Genomic DNA, 22,741 nt, shown 5'->3' on the forward strand with positions numbered 1-22,741 from the left:
ACGGGTGCACTGTAGTTCTATTTTGAAAAATCCAGTTTAAAAAAAACCAATGTTATACCTACAGCTCTTATTTCACCCATGGGCTCAGCTGTGAGATTTATCCGATAAGAATAAAAATGACTCTCTAATAAATTAATCAACAATTTGAACCATATGTGAACTTAATATCTCACAATTTACCTTAGGAAGATCACTTCCGGTAACTTAGAAATGATGGATTTAACAAATGGTCAGTTAAAGCTTACTAGATGAATAACAGCCTTGATCACAATTTCCCCTCACCCTTATCCCGCAAACTCTGGACACATCATGATGACAAGCTGGGGGAAACACAGCCATTTGTGACTCTTTTTTAATGATGATTTTTCTCTCACTGACATTGGAAATAAAGAGAGGAGAAAATTGGAAAATGGTAATTTGGAAACATGTGCCACAATGAGAAAGGTAATCGGAGCCTCTACACCTCCCACAAGCTCCTGTGGAAAAAACAGCTCTCTTGTTTTGATGGCTGGTGTTTTATGGCCCTTTTTTGCCTTCACTATATAATGCTCACTCTTAGTACTTCATGACAGATTGGGGAAAACATGACCGCAAGTGAGCCTCCTGTAAAACTGTTTCTGAGGGCCCTTCAGCACCCTAAAAAACCTTCAGTTTTGCTTTCTGGTTAGAAAAAGGCCTCTCCTAAAACAGCCCTGAGGAACCAAAACTGTAGTAAAGTTGCTCCATACTAAGCTGCTTGTGCCGAGTGGCCGGCTTCCGGAGAAAGACCCGTTTGACAAAAAGCTGCAGGTGGTTTAAGAGGATGAAGGGTGGTGGAGCTGGGGGCCTCCCATGGTACTCTTCAATTAAGTCATGTCGCTGAAACTTCCAGATCTGATCAGTGTGCTCCTGAACTTGCTGGAATGTGTAACTGGAAGAGAGGAAGAGCAGAAAAGTTACCTCTGCCTTGCGCTGATCACAACCTTCTAAATACGTTATGGATATATAGGAAGGAAGTTTCTCTGTTCGTAATTTTTTGTGGTCCTGATGCCTTCCACTCAAATTATTACAACCAGCTTAAGCACATTCAAAGCAAATGACCCAGATCTTCAGGACTCACTAGCCTCTAAATTCTTTGTCATCAGAGAAACAGTAGGGATATAAAGAATGCTGGCAAATTTTCTCAACCATGATAAGAAAGACAAGATGTTGAGAAAATGCTTACATGGTGCAAGGTTTTTCTCATTTGGGGATCTTTGAGTCTCATTTTGGGAGAAAGGTGAGATATAAATCAAGCAAATAAATATTTTTTGAAAAAATATTCTTGCTTTTTGTGCAAAAAAACTATGTTAAGCAAATTGCACAATTTTTCTGTGTCAAAAAAACTTGTTTTCACTGAGGAAAGCAAAGTGTTGAATTTTTCTTCAAACAAGAAAAGTCATTGAAAAAATGTGCTAGCACACTCTCTGGAGATTATCATATGAGAAATCAGTCCGGGGTTACATGCAGTTTCTAAACCTAACGGACAGATCTTACCACACTACCCTGTGCCTAGGCAGTTGGCAGCCCATACCGAACACAGGCTTCTCTTGCAGTTTTTCAAGAATGGGAAAATCCCATTCTTGAAAAACAGCCAGAGAAGCCTGGATTGGGTATGGGCTATCTACTGCTTGGATATGGGGAAGTATGGTAAGATCAGTCTCTTATGGATAGAAACCGCATGTAACCCACAGCTGATTTCTCGTGTAATAATCTCCACAGTCTCATTATTTGTTCTGGCATGTGATAACAAGACAAGTTGAAGGTTTACATTTTTAGTAAGGAGAGGACTACAGTACAAGTTGGCTCAAAGGGTGGAACTCACTTGAACATGGCAATGAGGAGGTTGAGGAGGAGAATGTTAGTGAAGAGCAGGTAGAGGCACAGCAAAATTATTGTCAACCACTCCGGGAAGACAGGCTGCCCATTGTACTCAGGGCACTTGGGCTTGTAGGGGTCAGTCCCATTTGGGCTGCACTGATCGAGGTTGAAGTTCACTCCTGCCAGAAAACACAATGAATCCAACAAATGCCAAGTTAGCCAAGCAATAGGTGGAATCTCATCCTGTTCCTTTGCTTTCTGAGAGTAAACTGAATTGCCATATCTATAGCCGGTAATAACAGATTTTCAAACTCTGTTAAGAGTTGAGAAAAATGCACATTTTTGGAAGGGTGGGATGAATGACTCAACTGCATGTTAAATGGTTTTGAAAGCTGATGATAAAACAAGCAGCTGAGTCACATCATCATGCACCTGTCTTCCACTAAGAAACATGATAAAGATATTCTGCCACTGAAATGCTGCCAGAGACAGAGACAACAGCTTGTCTCCTGGGGACTCTGCGATTGCTTGTTTGGAATGCTATTTATAGCAGCAAATGAAGATGAAGGAATGGGGAGCATAGCAATGCAGCTGCCTTGGGACTGAGAAACAAATGTTGGTGCATAAAACTTCACATGTAATTTAATCAGACCAGAACAGGCTTAGCAGAGAGTAGAAACAGTTTAATACTAAGCTAATTTTCTCACTATGTAAAGACAAGCAAGGTGGAGCAACAACACAACCACTGTTTAGACAGTGCACTTCATACCTTCAAGAATAGCTATTGTTAATAGTCATATTGTAGTGTATGAAGAGGGGGAGCCATGATCACATGTCTGTCCTGCTAACTATTCACATATAGTATTGGTTTCTTTTTACTTCTTTTAGACATTATGAAATTGGTACCCATGTTGCCATGGAAGATCAGTCTTCTGAGCCTGTTTAGGGCTGTTTGTAAATAACTTCAATGGTAAAGGTAAAGGTTTCTCTTTAACATGGATGTCTAGTCATAACTGAGTATAGGGATATCACCAAAAAAATATCACTCATTGATTTAAAAAATGTGATTGTGTCAATATTTCAAATGAGATTGTGTGTGTGTGTCTGCAAGTCACTTGACAACTTATGGTGACCCCATGAATTTTATAGTGTTTACTTAAGCAAAGAATACTCAGAAGTGGTTTTGCCAGTTCCTTCGTCTGACATATAGACTTTTTACTGTACCATCAATGTAGGATGGGATCTGCCCAAATATTGTTAAATAAGAATGGTAGACAACGCCTCGGAAAATCCAATCCACCCGCTTCTCATTGTGTATCAGGATGGCTTGCTTGGCCACTCCAAAGGACACCACCCAAACAGCCAAAAGGAAAAGGAAGAAAAAGACATCTTTCATCTGTAAAGACATAAATACAAAGCAGAAATTGTAGTTATTTGCAGTGGGAACAACGATCATGGACACCCGCCTCCCTGAACATCTTTGCATCCCTATTAGAAAATCAACACCAGAGACTGTGTGTAGCCACCATAGTGCTCATCAGCAGAAACAACTTACCATCCTCTTTACTATGATGATCTTGGGGCCAAGAGTTTTACTGATTGTGAAAATGTGCATCAGGCGCAAGCAGAAAATAATAAAAGCCAGAGATAATATAATCCTTCCAGGATACAAAGAAGCTGGAATCCATCTTAGGAGAAGGGAAAGAAACAAACACACATTTATTTATTATGTTAACCAAAGGACATGTCAGGATCATGTTCACAAAGGCAATAATCTTCAGACACTAACTCTGTTACTCCCATCTAGAGTAGACCCACTAACCGAATTGAGACTTGATAAGCCAATAGTTATATAAGGTACACTGATGCAGTGGGTCTACTCAAGGATTTAGATCAAAGAAGCCTGATTGTCAGAAGACTGAATATGTACCCTTGCAGTAGAAAACAGTTGTTCAAACAGGGATAATCTTTCCATTGGGAAGAGTGCTCAAATGCCAAAATAACTTGGCCCACTATGGGAACTGTGCACTTTGACTAGATGGGGCAACAGGGCATTTTGTTCCTCTGCTTCAGGCAACAAAATGACTTGGGCTAGACTATGTTCAAATAATTGAAGACATTTGTGCATATGATTCTGCTGTAGCTTTTTCATAAATATCCCTAGCACATATGCTCTAACTGTCCCTATTTGGCAGGGACAGTCCAGTTAATCATCTGTCATCCCACTTTTCCAACAATATATATATTATAGTTCTCTCTCCTCCTGCCACTTTACCCTTAGTTCAGTTGCTGTAAACTGAATTTAAAGTAGTTTGCATTCAGTCAGTGGCATCACTAAGGTTGGTGCCACTCTGTGTGGGTAACTCATGGTGTCACCACACCAATGATTGAGAAAATAATTTTTAAAATGACCCTTATCTAGACTTCCATTGGAAATTGTAATTTGGATTTTTATAAGGAAACAAATACCCTAACATGATTTTGAAAAATTCCCTGTCCTGTTCCTTTCCCGGAAAAAGTAACTGGTATGATGGCACAGTAACTCACCTGCAGGCCAGGCCAGCTATAAAGATAAGGATACCACACACATCCAATTTATTCCAGAAATCATTGAGGTACAAAGACATCATTTTCAACAAGCCAAACCCATCTGGATCATAAAAGAGCTGAAGAAAGAAGGAACAGTTTTACAGGCTCTGTTCAGACATAAGACTCTTTATACAACAAACCACAGTTCACTAGAGCTAAAATAATCATATTCTAATTATTATTCCCTTCTCCCCTCTCTTTTGCACTGAAAGTATCTTTGCAGTTTGTCAAACCACAGTTTCCTGCTACCTCTGAATCAGCAAACTGTGGATTGAATTTTGATTAAAATCAAAGCCACCTTCCCTACAATGGTCATGGCAGGCTGGTGCCAATACATGAGTAACAATTATGTATTTCTTGCATATAAAACAATAACCTGGAAAAGTCCAAAACTTCAGGCAGTGTTTCTAAAGTTGGTATCCTTGCATCCAAATATATTGGACTAAACACCCCATCATCCCAGGAAGCATTCCCAGTGAGCATGTTAGGAGGCTTTTATGACAATTGTAATTCAATGCCTTCGGAGGACACCACGTTGGAGTGGGGAAGGATGGCTTAAGGCAGTAGTCAGAAGCTACACACCACTGCTTTTTAGTTGCAGTCTCACCCCCGAACCTTCTATTTTTTTATTCACTGAATACCTGACGTGTCTCCTCACACACTAAGGAGAAAAGCCAGAAATAGATGATATACTCCCTCCAGGATGGAGTTGACTGGAAATCTATCATTAGCACATAGGCAAAGAGACAGAGGAAGGTGAAATAAGAAAGGATGTTGAGGTGGAAGATGACAACAGGAGCTGTAAAGAAGGCCCGGAAGCGGTTCAGACAAGTCATTGGTTGGAGTCTCTTCTCTCTGTTCAACAAAAGAAAGAAGGAAGGAAGGAAAAGAAAAAGGGAGGAAGGAGGCAGGGATGATACCATGTTACTGTAGTTGTCCCTTCTCATTTTTCCATATCAATATGCCTGGTGTCAGGGCTGAAATACCACTTAGGGGATTTTGCTAGAAAAGATCCAATGTTTTGTTCACCAAAGTTTCATCCACCCAAATTTCAGCCCAAATAACCAATCAGAAAACTTAGCTCTGTCTTGCAAGACTGTGAAAATAATACACCTGAGCAACGATATGTGCTTGTACTGAATTTCCGCACCTAATTTGATTCCATCTTGCATATAAAGTTTCACTTTTACTTTAAGAAAGTGGAAAACACCAGACTGAGCTTTAGCTTTGCTGTTCATCTCATTCACAGATTTATGTGTTGTGTAAATTTCATCAGCCTGAAGAGGGAAGCAGCTGACTCTAATACAGAAGCAGGCACAACACATTGCTGGAAAGCATGATTCTGTGGTTGCTTCATAACTGAAAATTTACAACCATAGGGCAGAGGGACCATCCTACCTCTATATTTAGTCATGAAGCCAACACACATCTGTATTTTGTATGCACAAATAGTAGAAGTTTGTTATTAATCATGACTTCTCTACAAAGTTACACATGGTACAGCTATTTTTTCTACACTCTATAATAAATTATATTATAAATAAACAGATTCATAGAGCTGGAAGAGATCACAAGGGCCATCCAGTCCAACCCCTGCCATGCAGGAACTTTCAATCAAAGCATCCTTGACAGATGGCCATCCAGCCTCTATTTAAAGATCTCCAAAGAAGGAGACTCCACCACACTCCACGGGAATGTGTTCCACTGTTGAACAGCTCTCACTGTCAGGAAGTTATTCCTAATATTTAGGTAAAATCTCTTTTCCCGTAGCTTGCATCCATTGTTTTGGGTCCTGTTCTCTGGAGCAGCAGAAAACAAGCTTGCTCCATCCACAATGTGACACCCCTTCAAATACTTAAATAGGGCTATTGGTTTGGCTAAGTTTGACTTCCAGCAAATATCAGGATAGTTGAAGTGACCCATCATTACTACATCTCTCATTTCTGTGGTCATCTGTTCGAGAAAGGCATCATCCAGTTCCTCAGTTTGACTTGGGGATGGTGTAGTAGACCCCCACAATAACATCCCTGTTGTTTCCTTCTCCTTTAATTTTTATCCAGATGCTCACCACCTGATTTCCAGGATTTAAGTCCTGTATCTCCTCACAGGTGTAAACATGATATAAAAAGATCTCTGTTGGAGTTTTGCTGGTTCTGTCAACACTTTCTTCGGGATACTAATTAAAACATAACCTGTTTTTACAGATTTTGAGAAATAAACAAGTGTTTGACTGTTGTTTGTTTCTATTATTAAACAGATTCTAATTTGTGGTTTGGGATGTTTACAATTTGTTCTTTAAATACCTGGAATTCGTGAAATTAACTGTGTTTATATAGATTGTTGACCTCCCTGAGGAAGGTTATAAATCACAAAAATAATGAAAAACAATAACAACAACTATAGGATACAATGCAGGTCAGTTAGACTTTTGGAGGAGAATCCAGAGGGCTATAGGAGGTGAATGAAGCCAGGGCATAGCTGGCTGCTGTTTAGTGATGATCTGTCTTATATAGCACATAGTGAAGCAAAATCGTGTTTTAAAACACATAAGGATGAGGTGGAAATCTCCATGCCACAGCTAGCACAATCTAGACCCACAAATACCTGAAAGTGATGAGGCCAGTGTAGAGGAGGGGGAAAAACAGCATGCACACAATGACACGACACATCCCATTATCGACACTCAGCTTCCCCCACCAAACTTTGGTTAAGAAGGCCTGCAAAAGGGAGGGGAACAGCGCCATGAGAACAAGGTACAATGCAAGTTTTTGAAGACTATGGAGGTTCTGTCAAAATAGCAACACTGGGCCTTTAGCATCTCTTGATGTCTTTAGGGTTGCCAGAGCAAAATCTGGAGGTGTTCTTGTACCGTTAATGGCTGTGTGGAAGAGGGAATTTAAGCTTGTTTGTGTAACAAGAAACACTTGCTAAAAATATCTCTTCTATAGAACCATTAAAGGAACAAGGGCCTTCACAAAAGTATGTAACACAGGGAGCTTGGAAATGTTACTTTCTTGGACTACAACTATCCCAGCCGACCAGCTGAATTTGAAGAGCTGTAGTCCAAAAAGCAATGTTTCCAAGCACTAGTAATGCACACAATCCATTCTCATTCATCTGACCAGCTTGTCCTTTTACTACAGGGGATCTACAATTCAAGCTACAAAGCCACTTCTTCCCTGGAGCAATGGAAACTATGACACAGTAGTTCTTAGAGAAATGGGGAAGGCAGGCAAAGTTCTCCATCAGCAGCAGCGGCTGTAGTTCAGAGGAAGATTCCACATTTTTTATTCTGAAAGCATTAGCAACAACAGATGTGCTATAGACTAGGAAAATGAGGGTAACAGGGTTCCTGTAGCTGTAGTGGACAAAGGGTTTGCTTTACTTAAAGGTATGGGTGATGTGTCCATAACAATGTTATCTCTTCTAAGTAAGACTGACCCAGTGATGTCACTGCTCTGGAAACCAGGGTTTTAATCCCTGCTTGGCCATGGAAACCTACTGAGTGACCTTCAGCAAGTACCACTCTCTCAGCCTCAGAGAAAGGCAAAGGCAACCCTCCTCTGATCAAATCTTGCAATGAAAACCCTAAGATAGGGTCAACTTAGGTTCACCATGTCAGAAGCAACACAAAAGCACAGAACAACAACTAAGACAGTCTATAATGTAAGAACTATATATTGTGTGATTATCAAAGTCAGGTGAGTATTTCTAAAGCATTAGCAATACATAAATAACTAATTTGCAGCTGTCATGAAATCTAAGGAGATTATTGTGCACAGAAAAATCAACGGGAGAGACACAAGATCTAAAAGACAAAAATGGGTCTTATCGCATTTACCCATGCCTGGGCTGTAGGTAGCCCATGTCCACGAACAAGATTATCTCTGGGTGTATATGGGCTGCCAACAGCCCAGGCACAGGTTAATGTGATAAGACCCATTTTTGTCTTTTAGATCCCAAATCTCTCCCACTAGTTTTTCTGTGTGCAATAATCTCCTAAGTGAGCAAATCATACCTGGATGCCCCCATGAGAAACAAAATTCATATTTTTAGCCTCCAAGGCTAGTTGTAGGCAGGTGGTCTTTCCCCAAGCATCAGAAACACGAATCAAGAGCTTCTGGGCTCTTTCTTCATCTTTCCGGTAACATTCAGTGAAGACACCTAGAAGAGAAAAACAGAAATATAGGTATTTACTACTCCAATTCCATTTCTATGCCGGTGTTTCTTTGAGAAGCTCAGTGGCATTTTAGCCCTAGTAGGGAACTGTGACAAAGCTGAGGCTGACAAACAGCAAGGTGTCCTGGACCATCTAACAAACTTCATAATTGTATACAGTGCAGCTACAGATCCTAACATACTTTTTCCCTCTTGAAAATGGATAAATAGCTCAGTGACGTGTGTAATAAATTTCTTCACTAAAAAACGAAAGTACATATTTATTTCATGCAGTGCTATATTATGAAAAGTGTGGGCCCTGGATCAAAGCCTTGTTTGCCTGTTTGTTCACCTGTCCCTGATTAATACAGCTTTCAGCTCCATTAGAAAAAGTAAAGTGGAGGCCCAAATGTAGAAACTCTTAATTGTTCTTCAGCCATTCTATGAACCATCAGAATGGAGCTCATGGACTATATCCCTTTTCTACAACCAGTTGGAGAACCTCTCATATGGCTTATAGTTCCAACATCAGTGGGGTGGTGAATCTCTTCCAACGTTTAGCCTGAACTGTAAAAGTGCTGTCCAGGGTGTGGAATCTTATCCCCTAAATAGATTCAGCATCTTGTATAACTCATTTAACATTCAGATTAAAACCCAGAATCTACTGTCATCAGAGCTACCAGCTTCCATTGGTTAGAATGTCACATTAGGAAAGGAAACAACTGAATTCTGATTCCCACTCAGTGCATGACAGTCACTATATCTCAGCCTAATATATGTCACTTCAGAGGAGGGACAGGATATAAATGTAATAAATAATAAGACCAGAACTATTCAAGACAGCAGAAGACATGTTTGTTTAAAATTCAGCCTTGATCAAATGACTTACAATGGAGAGAGAGCAAATGATTTTAAGAACATAAGTGTGTGAGTGGAAAGAACTGAACCCTCTTAATTACTTCCTATAGTCTGTGGTTTCACTAAGGATGTAAGTCCTTGGTTATATCTCACAAGAAAGGGGGGAAAGTCTATTTTTTTTCTTTCTCGCTAAAGGAAAGGATTTTGCACATTTTGCAGAAGTGTTCGCATTTACAAAGGAAATTTTTGTGCAAAGCACACAAAAAATTGTTGAGCAAATTGCAGCTGATGCTGCTTTCTGGCATTGTCTTTGCAAAATATAAGCATTGAATGGATTGTCTGTTTTGCTTTGCATCTTTTTGATCAATAATCCTGTCTTGTGCTTGCTTTGTGCACTGTGTTTGCTTAAGAAAGGGAGAAGAGATGAGTTGTTCGCAGATTCTCCTTGAGCAAATTATAGGGAAATTAACAGAGCAGAAGAAGACCTTGCCACTTTTGCTCTGGCACAAGAAAGTGAAAAAACTCAGTGCTGTGAAATTTTTTTCCAAAGTGTCCCAACTAAAGTATATTTAGCAAATATTTTTATATACCTATGCTACACAGATTTCCTTTTCCTCCTGTTAAATAGTATATAAATATTCATATTTTTTTTTAAAAAAAGAGCATAGCTTCCAGGCTTAGCAACTGAAGTAAGAAATGCTTTATGCTCTCCAGAACCCAAAGACCACCAAGTGTTTTTCCTGAATAGCAAAGGTGTGCAGAACCTTATTTTATTATTGTCATTCTTCCACAGGAGAAACCAATGGGAGGGGTACCATCATGGCAATGGTTAATCAGGTCCTTTTCCTTGGTGCCTCCAGCCTTTACAAATCAGTGCTGCACACACCATCCATGCTGGGCTCTGGCCTTCCCATTCTTGGTTCTGGTCTATTATTGGCCTCTGTCTACAACTGGCTCTGGCTTTTGCCCATCACTGGCATGGCCTACCAAAGGATGCCCTGATAGAGCCTCTGAACTATTTTTCCTGGATTTCCCTACCATTGTTTTTCACCTGCTGTTCAGATCACTTTTGCCAGATAAACTATATGCAACATATCCACTTTTCAGTCCAAACTGAATGCTTGGGATTTTTGGCAGTAGTGAGGCTCCAGCCTTTAATGAGAAAAAGCTCTACAGTGTGTATAGAGATGGCAGGGTAGGAATAGAAGTAGTAGGCTGGAGGACCTTCAGGCCTGGGAAGTTCAAAAGGTCAACACAGGGTAAAGGATGAATCAGGAAAGAAGCAATCCAGAATGTGGAAACACGTCTATTGGTTCAGAAGCATGGCTCAGAAGCAGCCCATCTGCCTACCAACCCAGCCCAGACTCACCAATGGCTCGATACTCGTATTCCTCTGCCAGGGCCAGCATTTCCTCAGTGCTGTCAGTATCATTTTCTTCCTTGGATAACTCCTTTAGCATCTTGCTGCAGGCCAAAGCTGCTGCAATGCAGTCCTGGCTCTGATGCAAAAGGGCTCAGGTTAGCAAGAACATGATATTTCTGGTTCCAGGTTGACTGTGTAACCTTCAGGAGTCCTCTGCTTTCGGAACTTGCACTTTTAAGTACAGATCACTTTCTCCATAGCTAATCTGCAAACATCTTTCCCATTCTCATCTTCCCATTAACTTCTTTATGCCATAGTTCTCAAAGAAATTGTAAACCTGTGTCTCACTCTGGACCCTAGTTCTCAAAGAAACTGTAAACCTGTGTCTCACTCTGGACCAAACAAATTCAGAATGGAAATGTGGGTTTATAGGATTGAATGTGGGTCTCCCTCCCTCACATCCTAAAAATAACGTAACTTTTTTTAAAAAACTGTACATAATTTTCTATGAAGGTTTGCTCAAATCAAAGAACATTCAATTGTGTGAGTTCCCAACTGCAGCCTGGATATAGGAAGACCTCAGCAAGAACTAAGTCCAAATATTCTTCCATTATTTCTATTGCCTCCCCATTAATTCTATTGTAGGGGACTACTGGTAGAAGGAGCAATTAAGGCATTTCAGGTTTTGCAAATAGGAATCAATACAAACTTTTATTTTCCAGACCAAGGGTTCCATTGTGCCAAACGCTGGCTACACTCTTGTCTGGACAAGGAATAGTTTACCTGGGCCCAGATGATGTCAGCCAACTCCTTGCGGCTTTGAACAACTGCCCAAATAAGCAAGTCCCTCACAGGATCCATGGTGAATGTGACCCGGCCAGCAGAACGCTTGTAGAGGGATCGAAGACTTACTCCTTGTACCTAGAGAAAATAAAATAACCTGTTGATAAAATCTGGGTCACAAAACAGTTGCTCTGTGAATAGAAGGCAGCGTGAGAGGAAAAGGCATTTATGGTGCTAGGAGATCTGGGTTTGGGATCAGAAATCCAAGGGCCAACTCAGCAAGCAAAATGAGTAGGAAGGCTTCCAAATGGTAGGACCCACATATTATATTTTAAGGAAGTGAAGAATTAAATCTTATATCTAAAGAGGTGAGCCTACCAATGTGATGTACAGGCTCATTTCTTCCATCCTACTGATGTCTCTAGTCAAACAGATTTGTGAAGCTCTACAAAAGCTCTGGAAAATTGGTTTCCCACTGATGACAGAAGGTTGAGTATATAAATTATGGCCAATAATGCTTTTGTCAGACAACTTTCCATTTTGTTTTCAGCCACAGTCACCAAATTCATCTCCTTCATCCGTTTTTTGCCATCAGAGGAGGACATGAGCAAGGAGGCATTTGATTCTAGTTTCCCTCTCAGCTTGTCTGAGAGCTTTGAAGACTAGGGTTTGAAACTCTATGGGTGACAAACACTCAGCCCCAGAAAACTCTATGATAGGTTCACCTTAGAGTCATTATAAGTTGGAAACTACTTAAAAGCACACAGCAACAACAACAACAACTAACAAAATAATAATAATAATAATAAATACATTAAGTTTGATATGAGGCACGGCAATGGAGAGACGGTGTCGCTCGGTGTTTTTCGGTTTGGGGTACAGCTGCTGTGTGAAGTCTCCCAGCAGTTCTCTCAGCACTTGGGACACATGGTGCAATTGGATCTTTGGCACTTTGGAGAAGGCTGAGCACTCCTTCTCTTCCAGCAACACCTTCTGCAGCTTCCCATGAAAGACACTGGATGATGCTGTGTTTTCATAGAGGTAGATCAAAGTGTCCCAGGTCACAAACTCCTTCAGGCGTACTCCTTGCTCCAGAAAGAGCTTCACAAAATCTGGCTTGTTGCCTATGAGAGCAGCTGCCATCATGGGGTGAAGATCAGAGGGCTGTTGGATCAGAAAGACAACCAGAAAGTGATGGCACCAACATAGCACAATTTGACCCAGTCTATCCTATTCAGGGCATAGAAGCGGGGAGAAAGAGTAAGGCAGGAAGGGTGACACATTCAATAATGAGATCAGCTGACAGCAGTTACAGCCACCTGCCTTTATATCAGAGGGATATTGAACCCACTGCAGGTGTTAGTCTAAACTTTAGTCTCCAAGACAGGTTATATACCCTACATAATCCCATTAAAGTCTGGAGTAAAACTCAGAACAGATATGCTACTCTATTGACAGGGAAGCTGTCTACTTGCTGAGACCTTTAGCTCATTCTATGAAACTCAGGAAGCAGGAGGAAGGAAGCTAAGTGGAAGGAAATCACCAGCATATATCCCAGTGCTCTGTCTCACATCTAGCCCATGTTTACGTTTCAGCAAAATATGGAAATTAGGAGGCACCTCCAAGCAAACAGAGCACATCGATGCAAAGATAATAACCTTTCATGGTATCACAGCCACCCTCTCTAAAATGTAAGTGGAGGTTGACTGCCGTCATAGGCAAATTATGTTATGATACAGATGGTAAGTTATGAGATCAATGCTCAGTAAGAGCAGAATTCAGCTCTTTAACACGCCTCAGTTCAAGCAGATGTCTATCCAGCTATGCTGTCAGTACTGCAGCCAATGGGGTGGGCAACGTGTTACTATTAATACAAAACACCTCTTAAAATGATAAAATTATTGCTTCTTATAGAATGCCATTTGAAAACAATAACATGCAACATCAGGGCAGAATTCAAAGGACTCAGATATCTCTACCCACATTTTCCAGCACCAAATAAGCAGTTCCTTCAGTGGGGGAGGACTACAGTATGTTTCCTTAGGTTTATGTTTTCTTTGCTGATATGATGCTTCTCCACAGTCATGTGTGAGCAAAAGGGCTGATAGTAAATTTGATTACTGGAGTATGTGTGCATGCATTTTTGCAAAACATATCCATGAATTCCAATGCAAAAAATATACATAATTTAGTAGATTCGATATCAAAGGACAGGGCTTCCTTATTCTCACAATAATCCCTTGAGATATACTGGGGTGAGAGAAAGCACAACTGATGTGTTTCATGGGGGTTACAACCAAGATTTACAAATTAAAATCTGGATCTCCCAAGTCTCAGTCAAACTGGCACTCAGGTCAGAGTGGATGGAAATTTCTCACCAGTTTAACTACTTCAAACCTGGTTCCCTCATATCATTTTCAAAGGGTGGAAGCTCTGGAGAAAAGCAATGATGGTATTCTGTATTTGCATAACTATTCAAGCATCACTTTTTCCATTTATTTTGATGACCCTTGTGGTTTGAAGGGGTCACTGTGACCCCTTCAGTTTGTACACCACATAAAGCCAAGTGACAAAAGCCATCTAGAAGGAGCAAGCTATAAAGAGTTGTGCCATTAGGAGTCACATCAAGATTGAAAATCTTTGGCAGCATAAAAGACATGAACTAGACCAGTGATTCCCAAACTTTTGGTTCTCTGGGTTTTTTGGACTTCAACTCCCAGAAGCCTTAGCAAGCTTGACCAACAGTCAGGAATTCTGGATCTGAAGTCCAAAACATCTGGAGGACCAAAGTTTGGGAACCAGTGAACTAGACTTTACAATGGATTCAGAACTATCACCACTCCATTTCTCTTTACCTTTTCTTTCCTATAAAGTATACCATAATGTTCCTGTGAGGCACAGAAACATATCATCAAATATGTAAAAAGTACAGCACTCCAGATGTTTTGGGGCTGCAGCTCCCATGACTCTTTATTATTGGCTACGCTAGCTAGGAATGATGGAAGTAGCAGTCCGACAACCACTTAAGGGCTGAACATTCCACAGGTTTTCATATAACAGTAACATGTCATGAAGTGAACTGTAGTAAATCTTACAGAAGCCCAGAGCTTAGAAATGCTACTTTTTGGACTACAATTCACAGAGTCTCCAGCCACCATTAGTTCTGGCCATGATGGTGGGGGAGAGGGGGATTCCTACACTGTAATTTAAAAAAAAAATCTTTAGCAATGCAACTGAAACAAGACACAAAATGGTGGCAATCCAAGGCAGCTCTGTAATACTTTTGCCCTCAACGTCACACCAATGTCTTCCCAATTCAAACCAAGGCCGGCAGCAGTTAAGGCAAAGCTGGTACTTCCAGTTCTTAGTCTTATTATCAAGGCAGGATAGGAACATGTTCATTGCCATTACTTAATCTGAAGTCTCCCTACCTTCCACTCATGATCATCAGTAAAAATCTCACTTCGGGCAATATCCACCCTGTTCCACGCCACTGCTAGCTTTAGCTGGTGGTCCCAGTTCTCATGGCCAAAGTGATCACGATATCGGGAGGCTACAATAGCAGAACCAACAAGAACATGACTGAAACATGGTTGCAAACAACTAATGCATTTGTGCTTGCACAGCTTTTGAAGGGGCTTAGATAAATTGATGGAAAATGGGCCTCATCAATGGCTACGAGTCAGGAGGACAATATTGTATATCATCTTCATTATCAGAAAGAATTCGATTAGTTGATTGGGAACACAAAATGGAAGATTCACTTCACTCAGGTCTGCTAGTAGGTTTACCATGGATATTGGTCTGATTCAACATGGCTCTTGTTATGCTCATTTACACACATCCAGAATTTGAAAGGGGAAATACAAGGAAGGTCAGTGCATTTGAGGACAGCAGAAAGTTGGTCCTGCCTCTGACTGGTAGCCCCAAATATGCCTCTATAAATACCCTGTGTTTAGTGAATGTAACGTATCCATCATTGCTGCCTAAAGGTTTGTCAGATTCTTGGAATTTCTATATATTTATTTATTAAATCTAGACAAGACGTTCTTGTTTGATATTCAGTGGCTGAGGTTAGGTAGGAATACAGTCATTTCAATGTGTTTTTATCATGTTTTCTATATTGGACTGAATATTCCAGTGATTTTGAAAAATAAAAACAAAAACCCTGTAATTGAATGCTATGAATTATATGATTAATAATGAAATTCAACAAATTAAATGAAGCATTGCTATGTCAGATCACTTTGCACCCCTCTGGGTATTGTACAGCATCTTGCTTCTGTATGGAATGTCACAGCTGGAAAGTATGAGACCAGGCAGAATTTTGCCTATTACTCATAGCAAAGACAGGAATCTGTAGCCCTCCACATGTACAATTCATGTCATCTCTCAGTCCTGGCCAGTCTGAGCTTGCTGTACATGCACTACTTCCGTGGAAAGACACTTTGGAAGATTAGTGAAGTCTAAGCCTGCACACACCCAAATTTCTACACAATAGTATTGTTTTCAGAAGGAAAACCATGTTTTGGCTCAGGGAAATGTCTCAAGCCAAGAGAGAACCCAGTTATCTACTAACCTCTACCGCTTCTCTGCAAGACTCACTGCACTTCTCACCTTTAAGCATGGCCTGTAGAATGGCCACATCAACATCCTGTTGTCCATCTTTGCCTTCCCTGAAGATGGTCAAAAGTTGCCTGTTTCGCACAATATCTTGGATCTGGAAGAAATGCCAAAGAAAACAGAGTGCAGTAGCCTGGAATGCAGTGACCATGTTATTGACCACCTAGCACAACCCATCTATGAAGATTTTTAATACCCCACCACAAACAAGTTCATTTGTGGAGACTGCCTCCAGTTTCCCCTAAAGAAACAATAATCATCACCCCCACCCCCACCACAACCTCTGAAGCTGAAATTCTGCTTCTTTAAAACCTAGTGAAATTTCTGGCTGATTCATGTTCAGACTCAAGGAAATCATCACCACTGCCACCACCACATAAACTATATAGTGCATTTCAGATTTTCTATACTCTTTCCATACAAAATTCACTAAGATTCATAACACCCATGTTAATAGACCAGCCTTCTTATTCCTGTATTCATGAGGCTGAGACCTTGGTGAGTTCTGTTGCCACAAATGAGATTGCAGCCAAGGTAAGATTAGAAGCAATAACTTTAGAGCTCACAGTTCATGATATTCAATATGCCACATTATATGGATTTGCACCACAGATAAGTAACAAGCTGAGTGCCATCCCAATACATTTTGCTGCCTGCAGTAGACTTGAAATATCCCTCACAACATGTTAAAAAGTCATGATCTACCAATTCTTGTGTTCATCTATCACTCTGTCCTTCATGGTGCCACTTGAAGCACTCTGGTTTATTCTGCCATGTGGCAGAAGTGGTCCTCTATGGAATGTTGCTTCCAGTCCCAGTGGTACAGCATTGAGCAAGGTCTCTCACAGAGACTTAAAAAATGTAGCAACCACCTTTCAGGTGTTCAGAGCACAGGAGTGAAATAATATATAGTATTTCAAATGTATATGTAAAAAGGAAATGTCAGCAATAAGTTTACAAACTGCATATCAGCTCATCGAATAGCATCACCACCAGAAGGCAGTTGAAGGCTAAAAGGGGAGTACCTTTTTGGTCCATTCCACAATCTTGCTCTCAGTGAACTGCTCATAGCCATCCTTGAAGAATGTGATCAATTTCCTCTGAATTAGGGAAATGCTTATTTTGGGGCTGGGAAGGTTAGCCACCTGAGCAATGACATCAGCCACACGTCCTGAGCCTTCCACAATCACACAGGGGGTGCCATTTGTAATTGCATTGTAGATGGTCTGCAGAACAAGAGATTGATTGCCTGTAAGCCCATCCTACCTCATAGACTTCAGCTATATTGTCACTGATCCAGTTTATACATTGCACAAAATATCAGAGTCAATTTTCAAGTTACACATACAAAAATAAAAGATATAAATGAATCAATAACCCTTTTGCAACTGAGAGAAAAAATGTCTAGCATAAGCTTTTTGGATTCCAGTTTATTTAAGCTTATGCTTTAAAATTTCTATTAGTCTCAAATGTCTTATTGGATCTCTTTATATTATTTTATGCTGGAACAGACTAACACAGCTATGCCTTTGATTACTAAAACAAGGTATTGGAATTCTAGATATTTAGGGTTGGAGGTAAGGACATCATGGATTTTTTTTAAAAGTTCATTTTTAAGCTCTACCACAAAAAATACTTCCTCCATGTAGTATACTTTAGAATATATCAAAGGAAGGAAAAATGAATGCAAAAAATTATTTATGTGAAGATACATTCAGAAACATGATTCCTTATGTGCTATCTCAATGGACTAGTCTAAAATTACATTTTCCCATACAGAGGCAACCTGAAATTTCGCAGGTTGCCTCCCTATGAGACATTTACTGTAGAATCACCATGGCTCTATAGAACAATAGCTATACAGTATAACTATCTTTACAATGATGAAGGGGGTAGGAGTCTTTCTAGTCTCTCCATTTTAGCAAAGTACTTAATTATGGTAATTGTTTTTATCATAACTGCTAGATCACCCTGTGGCAGTCTCCCCCCCCCCCCCCGCTGCAATGCCACTACATTTTCCTTGTGAAATGTGACACCTAAAAAAATACTTTTAGAAAAAGTCTACTTTTAGAAAATAATATAAATTACTACCAATTATTAAACAAGTCTGACTATTTTCTAGTAAAGTATGCATAACCTGAAAGATGCCAAAGGTGCCAAGCAAAGCTTGAAAGTGAAATGGCCTAATATTTGCTACCATGTTAATTGCAGTTAGAATTTTTAGAAAATCATTTAAATAATAAAAAAGTCAAAGCATTGACAAAACAATCCCTTTATTAACAACCCCAAAATTGCAATATGTTAGAAAACTTGAAGCATTCTCAGGTTGAATGTTATCATCAAGCAAAAGTAGCAAAGGCAGGCATTCTGCAGAAATATATAAAATGTATATAATATTTCAGAATTAAAAACAATTTTTTTTCTCATGGCTCGTAAAATTATATATAGGGGATTAGGGGATGTAGTGTTGCTATGGAGAGAAGATACATGCCCAGGTTCACACTGAACCCCCAAAATAATGCTTGGGTCCTGCAGCTAAGGTATCTTATCTCCTGCTACATTTGCTGAGAATGAGACAAAAAGAGATTCCATAGATTAGTCATAACTCAATGTGTCCATTCACGTATGTCAAAGGAAAAGCTACACATGCCTTGCATTTAGAACCTGATGTATTTCTGCAATGTCCACACCTAGTAGTTTCAATTAGTGTCTAATCTACAGAAAATCTGAAGTATGTCTTGCTCTTTTCCATAATTAATTGTCCTAAGATACTTACGTCAAGTGTCCCAGGACCACCCTCCAGTACTACACAAACGATTGGTATTTTAATGGCAACTCCTGTAAGGAAATGAAGGCTTAAACAGTTCCATATACACTCAGGGATACAGCCCTCATCTTTCCCTTCCTGCTGGCATCCATCACTGCAACATAGTTGTATGATACACAGTTCTCCATGATGGGTCTGGAGAGGCAGACTGGTAATTACTTTTGACTATGAACAACATATCATTCTTTTAACTGGAAAAAATAGTTATCATAACTGATTAATTAACATTTAAAACCATGAACAAATAGTAGCAACACACCATACATAAACAAAACCTTGTGTGTTATATATGGCAACCCTTTATTTGCTTCTTCATTTTTAAAAGGAGTTTAGGCCTCCTCTCTGCAAAACTATCCAGGCAACGTACTATATAATAAAGATAAAACAAATTTCAACATAAATTATAAAATCATATAAAACAAATATCAAAACATAGCAACAGCCTAACTCTATAGGGGGAAATGTGTATTTTCTGTGCCTTACTTTGTTTTTAATTTCTGATTCCTTGCTGGTTTATTTTCTTTCCCTTTAGTCTTCCCCAGGTATCTCCATAGTTTCTTCTCTTTAATATCACAAATTATCACTAATGGATTATTTCTATTTGCTCTTTCCAGTCCCCCAGTCCCATGACAGGCATTTTATTACATCACAGCAGTAATGATTATGCTGTCACAAATGGAGATACAAGAGGCTGTCTTCTATCAAATCAAACTCTATGTCCATCTAGCTTTGTACTATCTTTATTGACTACTAGTGGTTCTAGTCTCCAGCCTTTCAATAGCATGTTTCCCATACATTATAACTGGAGATGACAGGGATTTAATCAGAGACTTTTGAATGCAAAACATATCATCTGTCATAATAATACTGCTATATTCTGCTTTGATCAGACCCCACCTGGACTACTTTTTCCAGTTTGGAACACTGAGGTTTTAAAAGGACATTGACAAGCTGGAATGTGTCCAGAGAAAGGCAACAAAGATAGTAAAGCATTTAGAAAGCCCTATGTGGATTGACTGGGAGGGTTAAATTTAGCCTGATTAAGAGATGATTGCGAGGCCATCATCAAATATCTGAATTGCTATCACATGGCAGAGAAAACATACTTATTTTCTGTTGCTCCACAGAGTAATCAAATTACAAGAAAGGATTCTGAATAAACATTACAAAAAACAAAAACTCTTCAGCCAGTAAGAGCTGTTTGTGAAACCAACTGCCCCTCTATTGGAGATTTTTAAAGAGAAAGCTGTAAATCCATCTGTCAGGGATGATTCTTGCATTGGCTGGGGGTTGGTCATGTTGTGACCCTTAAGATCCCTTTCAGTTACAATTACTATAAGTCTTTTTGCCACCATTCATTAACAAGTAGCATCCTGATGATCATCATAATCTCTCTCTGACTTTAATCTGAATTAATGAGTGAGCACATAAACCTAGAATCTTGCTGGCACAAATAAACTCAGTCTTGCCAAATCTTGGGTTAAGATTAATACACAAGATGAATGGGATGCATATCCTGGTGTAATGGACTGTCATGCATTAAGATACCCCCATCTTGCATTGCTGTTACCTCCTTTCACTTTGGTTTGCTCTGAAATGAACTTCTCAAGCCTGGTCCTCAAGGGAATCTCTACACCATACTTCCCATGTGTCCCATCATCCACCAGGATAAAATGTGAGTGATTATTATCCAAGCAAGAAAGGTTCCCTTGGGTCTCTTCATCCATCACATATTCAGCTGGGAAGCTACCCTGCAAAAATCCAAGTGTGGGGAAAATCACAAACTGGCAAGCAGCCTTAATCACTGAAGTTCTAAATCCTTGCTTGAAGAGGGGTTTGACTAACTTGCAAACAACTGTTTGCTGTTATCTCAGATGAGTGATCAGAGGTTAAGAGGGTTTTAAAAAGACAGTTAAAATTAAATGCTTTGCAGAGAGGTGAGCTATGCTTCGCATACTTAAAACCTATGCTTTGCATGCCTGAAAGTTATTACACTGGCACTTACTCTTGAGTAGCTATGCAGAAACCTCAGCAATGCTTTGCATACCTGAAAACTATTTCTCTTCATTTATTCCCAAGTAGACATCTAGCTCTATCCAATTTACACTAGCCTCATCTCCTTTGATCTTGGCCCTGTGCCTTTATCCACATAAACTGCTGGAATATGCTCCCCAAAGTTCTTTCCAAATTGAAATTTGGCTCTTGGAGCAAAAAGGTTTCTTATCCTTCATGCATAGGATTGCAGCTTTAGTAATCTGCTCTCCTGGTAGAATGGTCTGAAAATCCTTTTGGCTCACCATGGGACATATGAGGCTACTACGATTGTATACGGTTCCCCATGTGGCAATCCCAATGGTGACAATCTCGCCTTTAAAGTTGCTGCTCATGCTGAAGTCCCGTACTGCTTCCCCAACTTGCTTCATCACACCAGCATGAGAACCACCAGTGATGATCCAGGCACCTGTGGAACACAGAAAACAATTGTGTGAAGCCAGTTGCCTACCACCAATCTCATGAAATTTCAGAAGCTAAACAGTTCAAGTCTGGTTAATATTTGTATGGGGGACCACCAGATAATTTCCAGGAATCACTTGGAAAAAATCCTGACTAAAATCCTGGACAGCAATTGCTGCTGGTCAGAGTTGACAGTACTTGGCTCAATATCCCAGTCTGATTCAGAAACACTTTATTTCATTTCTAAATCAAGCCTGTTGTCAGGTCCTTAGTTTAGGATGAGGATTTTTCCCTTCATATTTGCTCTTAAATTCTTCCATCAAGCAATCATTTTAGGGTGAGAAGTCCATTGGAGAGCACTACAGTCTAATCAAAGCATTGATAAGCTCTTGCAGACAAACTGGAAAGATCAGTGAAACCTATTTGCATTGGGGGGTTTTCACCACAAGGCTTCCCCTCCCTTCCAGTTTTCATTACAAAAGCTTCCCACAGTAAGTAATGGGAAGGCATGGGGTTAAACATATCCTGAGATACGTCTGTATTTCATTCATCTTGAGGGCATGGGTGGGAAGTAAGAAGGCTGTAAATCCCGTGGGTCCACCTCCCTTTCCTCTCTAAATGACACGTGCATCTTTCCTCTCTTGCCCCCTACATGTTCCACTCAGTGACAGTGGATGGCTTCCATGTCAAAAGGGGCGGTGAATCCAAGTTTTATGGAAGTTATCCAAGATACTGAACTCTATCTCTAAATATTTTCAGCACTCTGGATAGCTCCTTGCTATCCCACTGATGGAAGTAATCTGCCGTCGCTTCTCCTAATCCTACTACACACTTTCATTCCCCTTTTTGAAGTCAGAAGGTTAGCTTCCCACTTTCATTATATATTTGACTTTGGCTTTTATTCTTGCTTTATAATGATCAGAAATTGTGCTGGAAGGCCATATGGGCCAAAAGCAGGATTTTAAAAATACAGAGAAAAATAAATAAAATCAGACACATAAACATGCCCTTTCCCATTAGTTCTGGGTCAGGATGCTGCCTTGCCTGTTGTCTGGGCCACTTTGACAAGCCCCCTTCGGAATATGTTCTTCAGTCTCAGCTTCATGTTGAAATTTTTAGCTCCTCCTGTCACAGATATTAAGAGGTTGGGTATATCAAGACCCCAGTGCTGCGTCATCAGCTGGTAAATGACTCTTGGTGGGGTACTATTGGATACACGAACATACTGCAAATAAAATATAAAAGGA

The 22,741-nt window shown here is 40.0% G+C and overlaps 1 protein-coding gene across 3 annotated transcripts in view; it reads right to left on the minus strand.

The window, feature by feature from the left end:
- Positions 1–22,741, minus strand: part of TRPM2 (transient receptor potential cation channel subfamily M member 2) — a 60,449-nt gene that overhangs the window by 25,086 nt on the left and 12,622 nt on the right. Inside the window, exons 5-22 of one of the 3 annotated variants that reach the window (XM_042459497.1) lie at positions 22,539–22,719; positions 21,338–21,501; positions 20,611–20,791; positions 18,990–19,051; positions 17,239–17,439; positions 16,208–16,310; positions 15,022–15,143; positions 12,404–12,754; positions 11,591–11,728; positions 10,814–10,943; positions 8,447–8,592; positions 7,033–7,145; positions 5,070–5,283; positions 4,387–4,505; positions 3,395–3,527; positions 3,064–3,235; positions 1,844–2,018; positions 729–910 (exon numbers count right to left, since the gene is read on the minus strand). In XM_042459497.1, coding sequence (XP_042315431.1) covers positions 729–910; positions 1,844–2,018; positions 3,064–3,235; positions 3,395–3,527; positions 4,387–4,505; positions 5,070–5,283; positions 7,033–7,145; positions 8,447–8,592; positions 10,814–10,943; positions 11,591–11,728; positions 12,404–12,754; positions 15,022–15,143; positions 16,208–16,310; positions 17,239–17,439; positions 18,990–19,051; positions 20,611–20,791; positions 21,338–21,501; positions 22,539–22,719 — 2,887 coding nt within the window. Of the gene's footprint in view, positions 1–728; positions 911–1,843; positions 2,019–3,063; positions 3,236–3,394; positions 3,528–4,386; positions 4,506–5,069; positions 5,284–7,032; positions 7,146–8,446; positions 8,593–10,813; positions 10,944–11,590; positions 11,729–12,403; positions 12,755–15,021; positions 15,144–16,207; positions 16,311–17,238; positions 17,440–18,989; positions 19,052–20,610; positions 20,792–21,337; positions 21,502–22,538; positions 22,720–22,741 lie in introns of those variants that run through there. The other 2 variants (XM_042459494.1, XM_042459495.1) reach the window with 2 other exon arrangements.

This window comes from Sceloporus undulatus, chromosome 3 (genome assembly GCF_019175285.1).
Source record: "Sceloporus undulatus isolate JIND9_A2432 ecotype Alabama chromosome 3, SceUnd_v1.1, whole genome shotgun sequence".
Classification (NCBI taxonomy): domain Eukaryota; kingdom Metazoa; phylum Chordata; class Lepidosauria; order Squamata; family Phrynosomatidae; genus Sceloporus; species Sceloporus undulatus.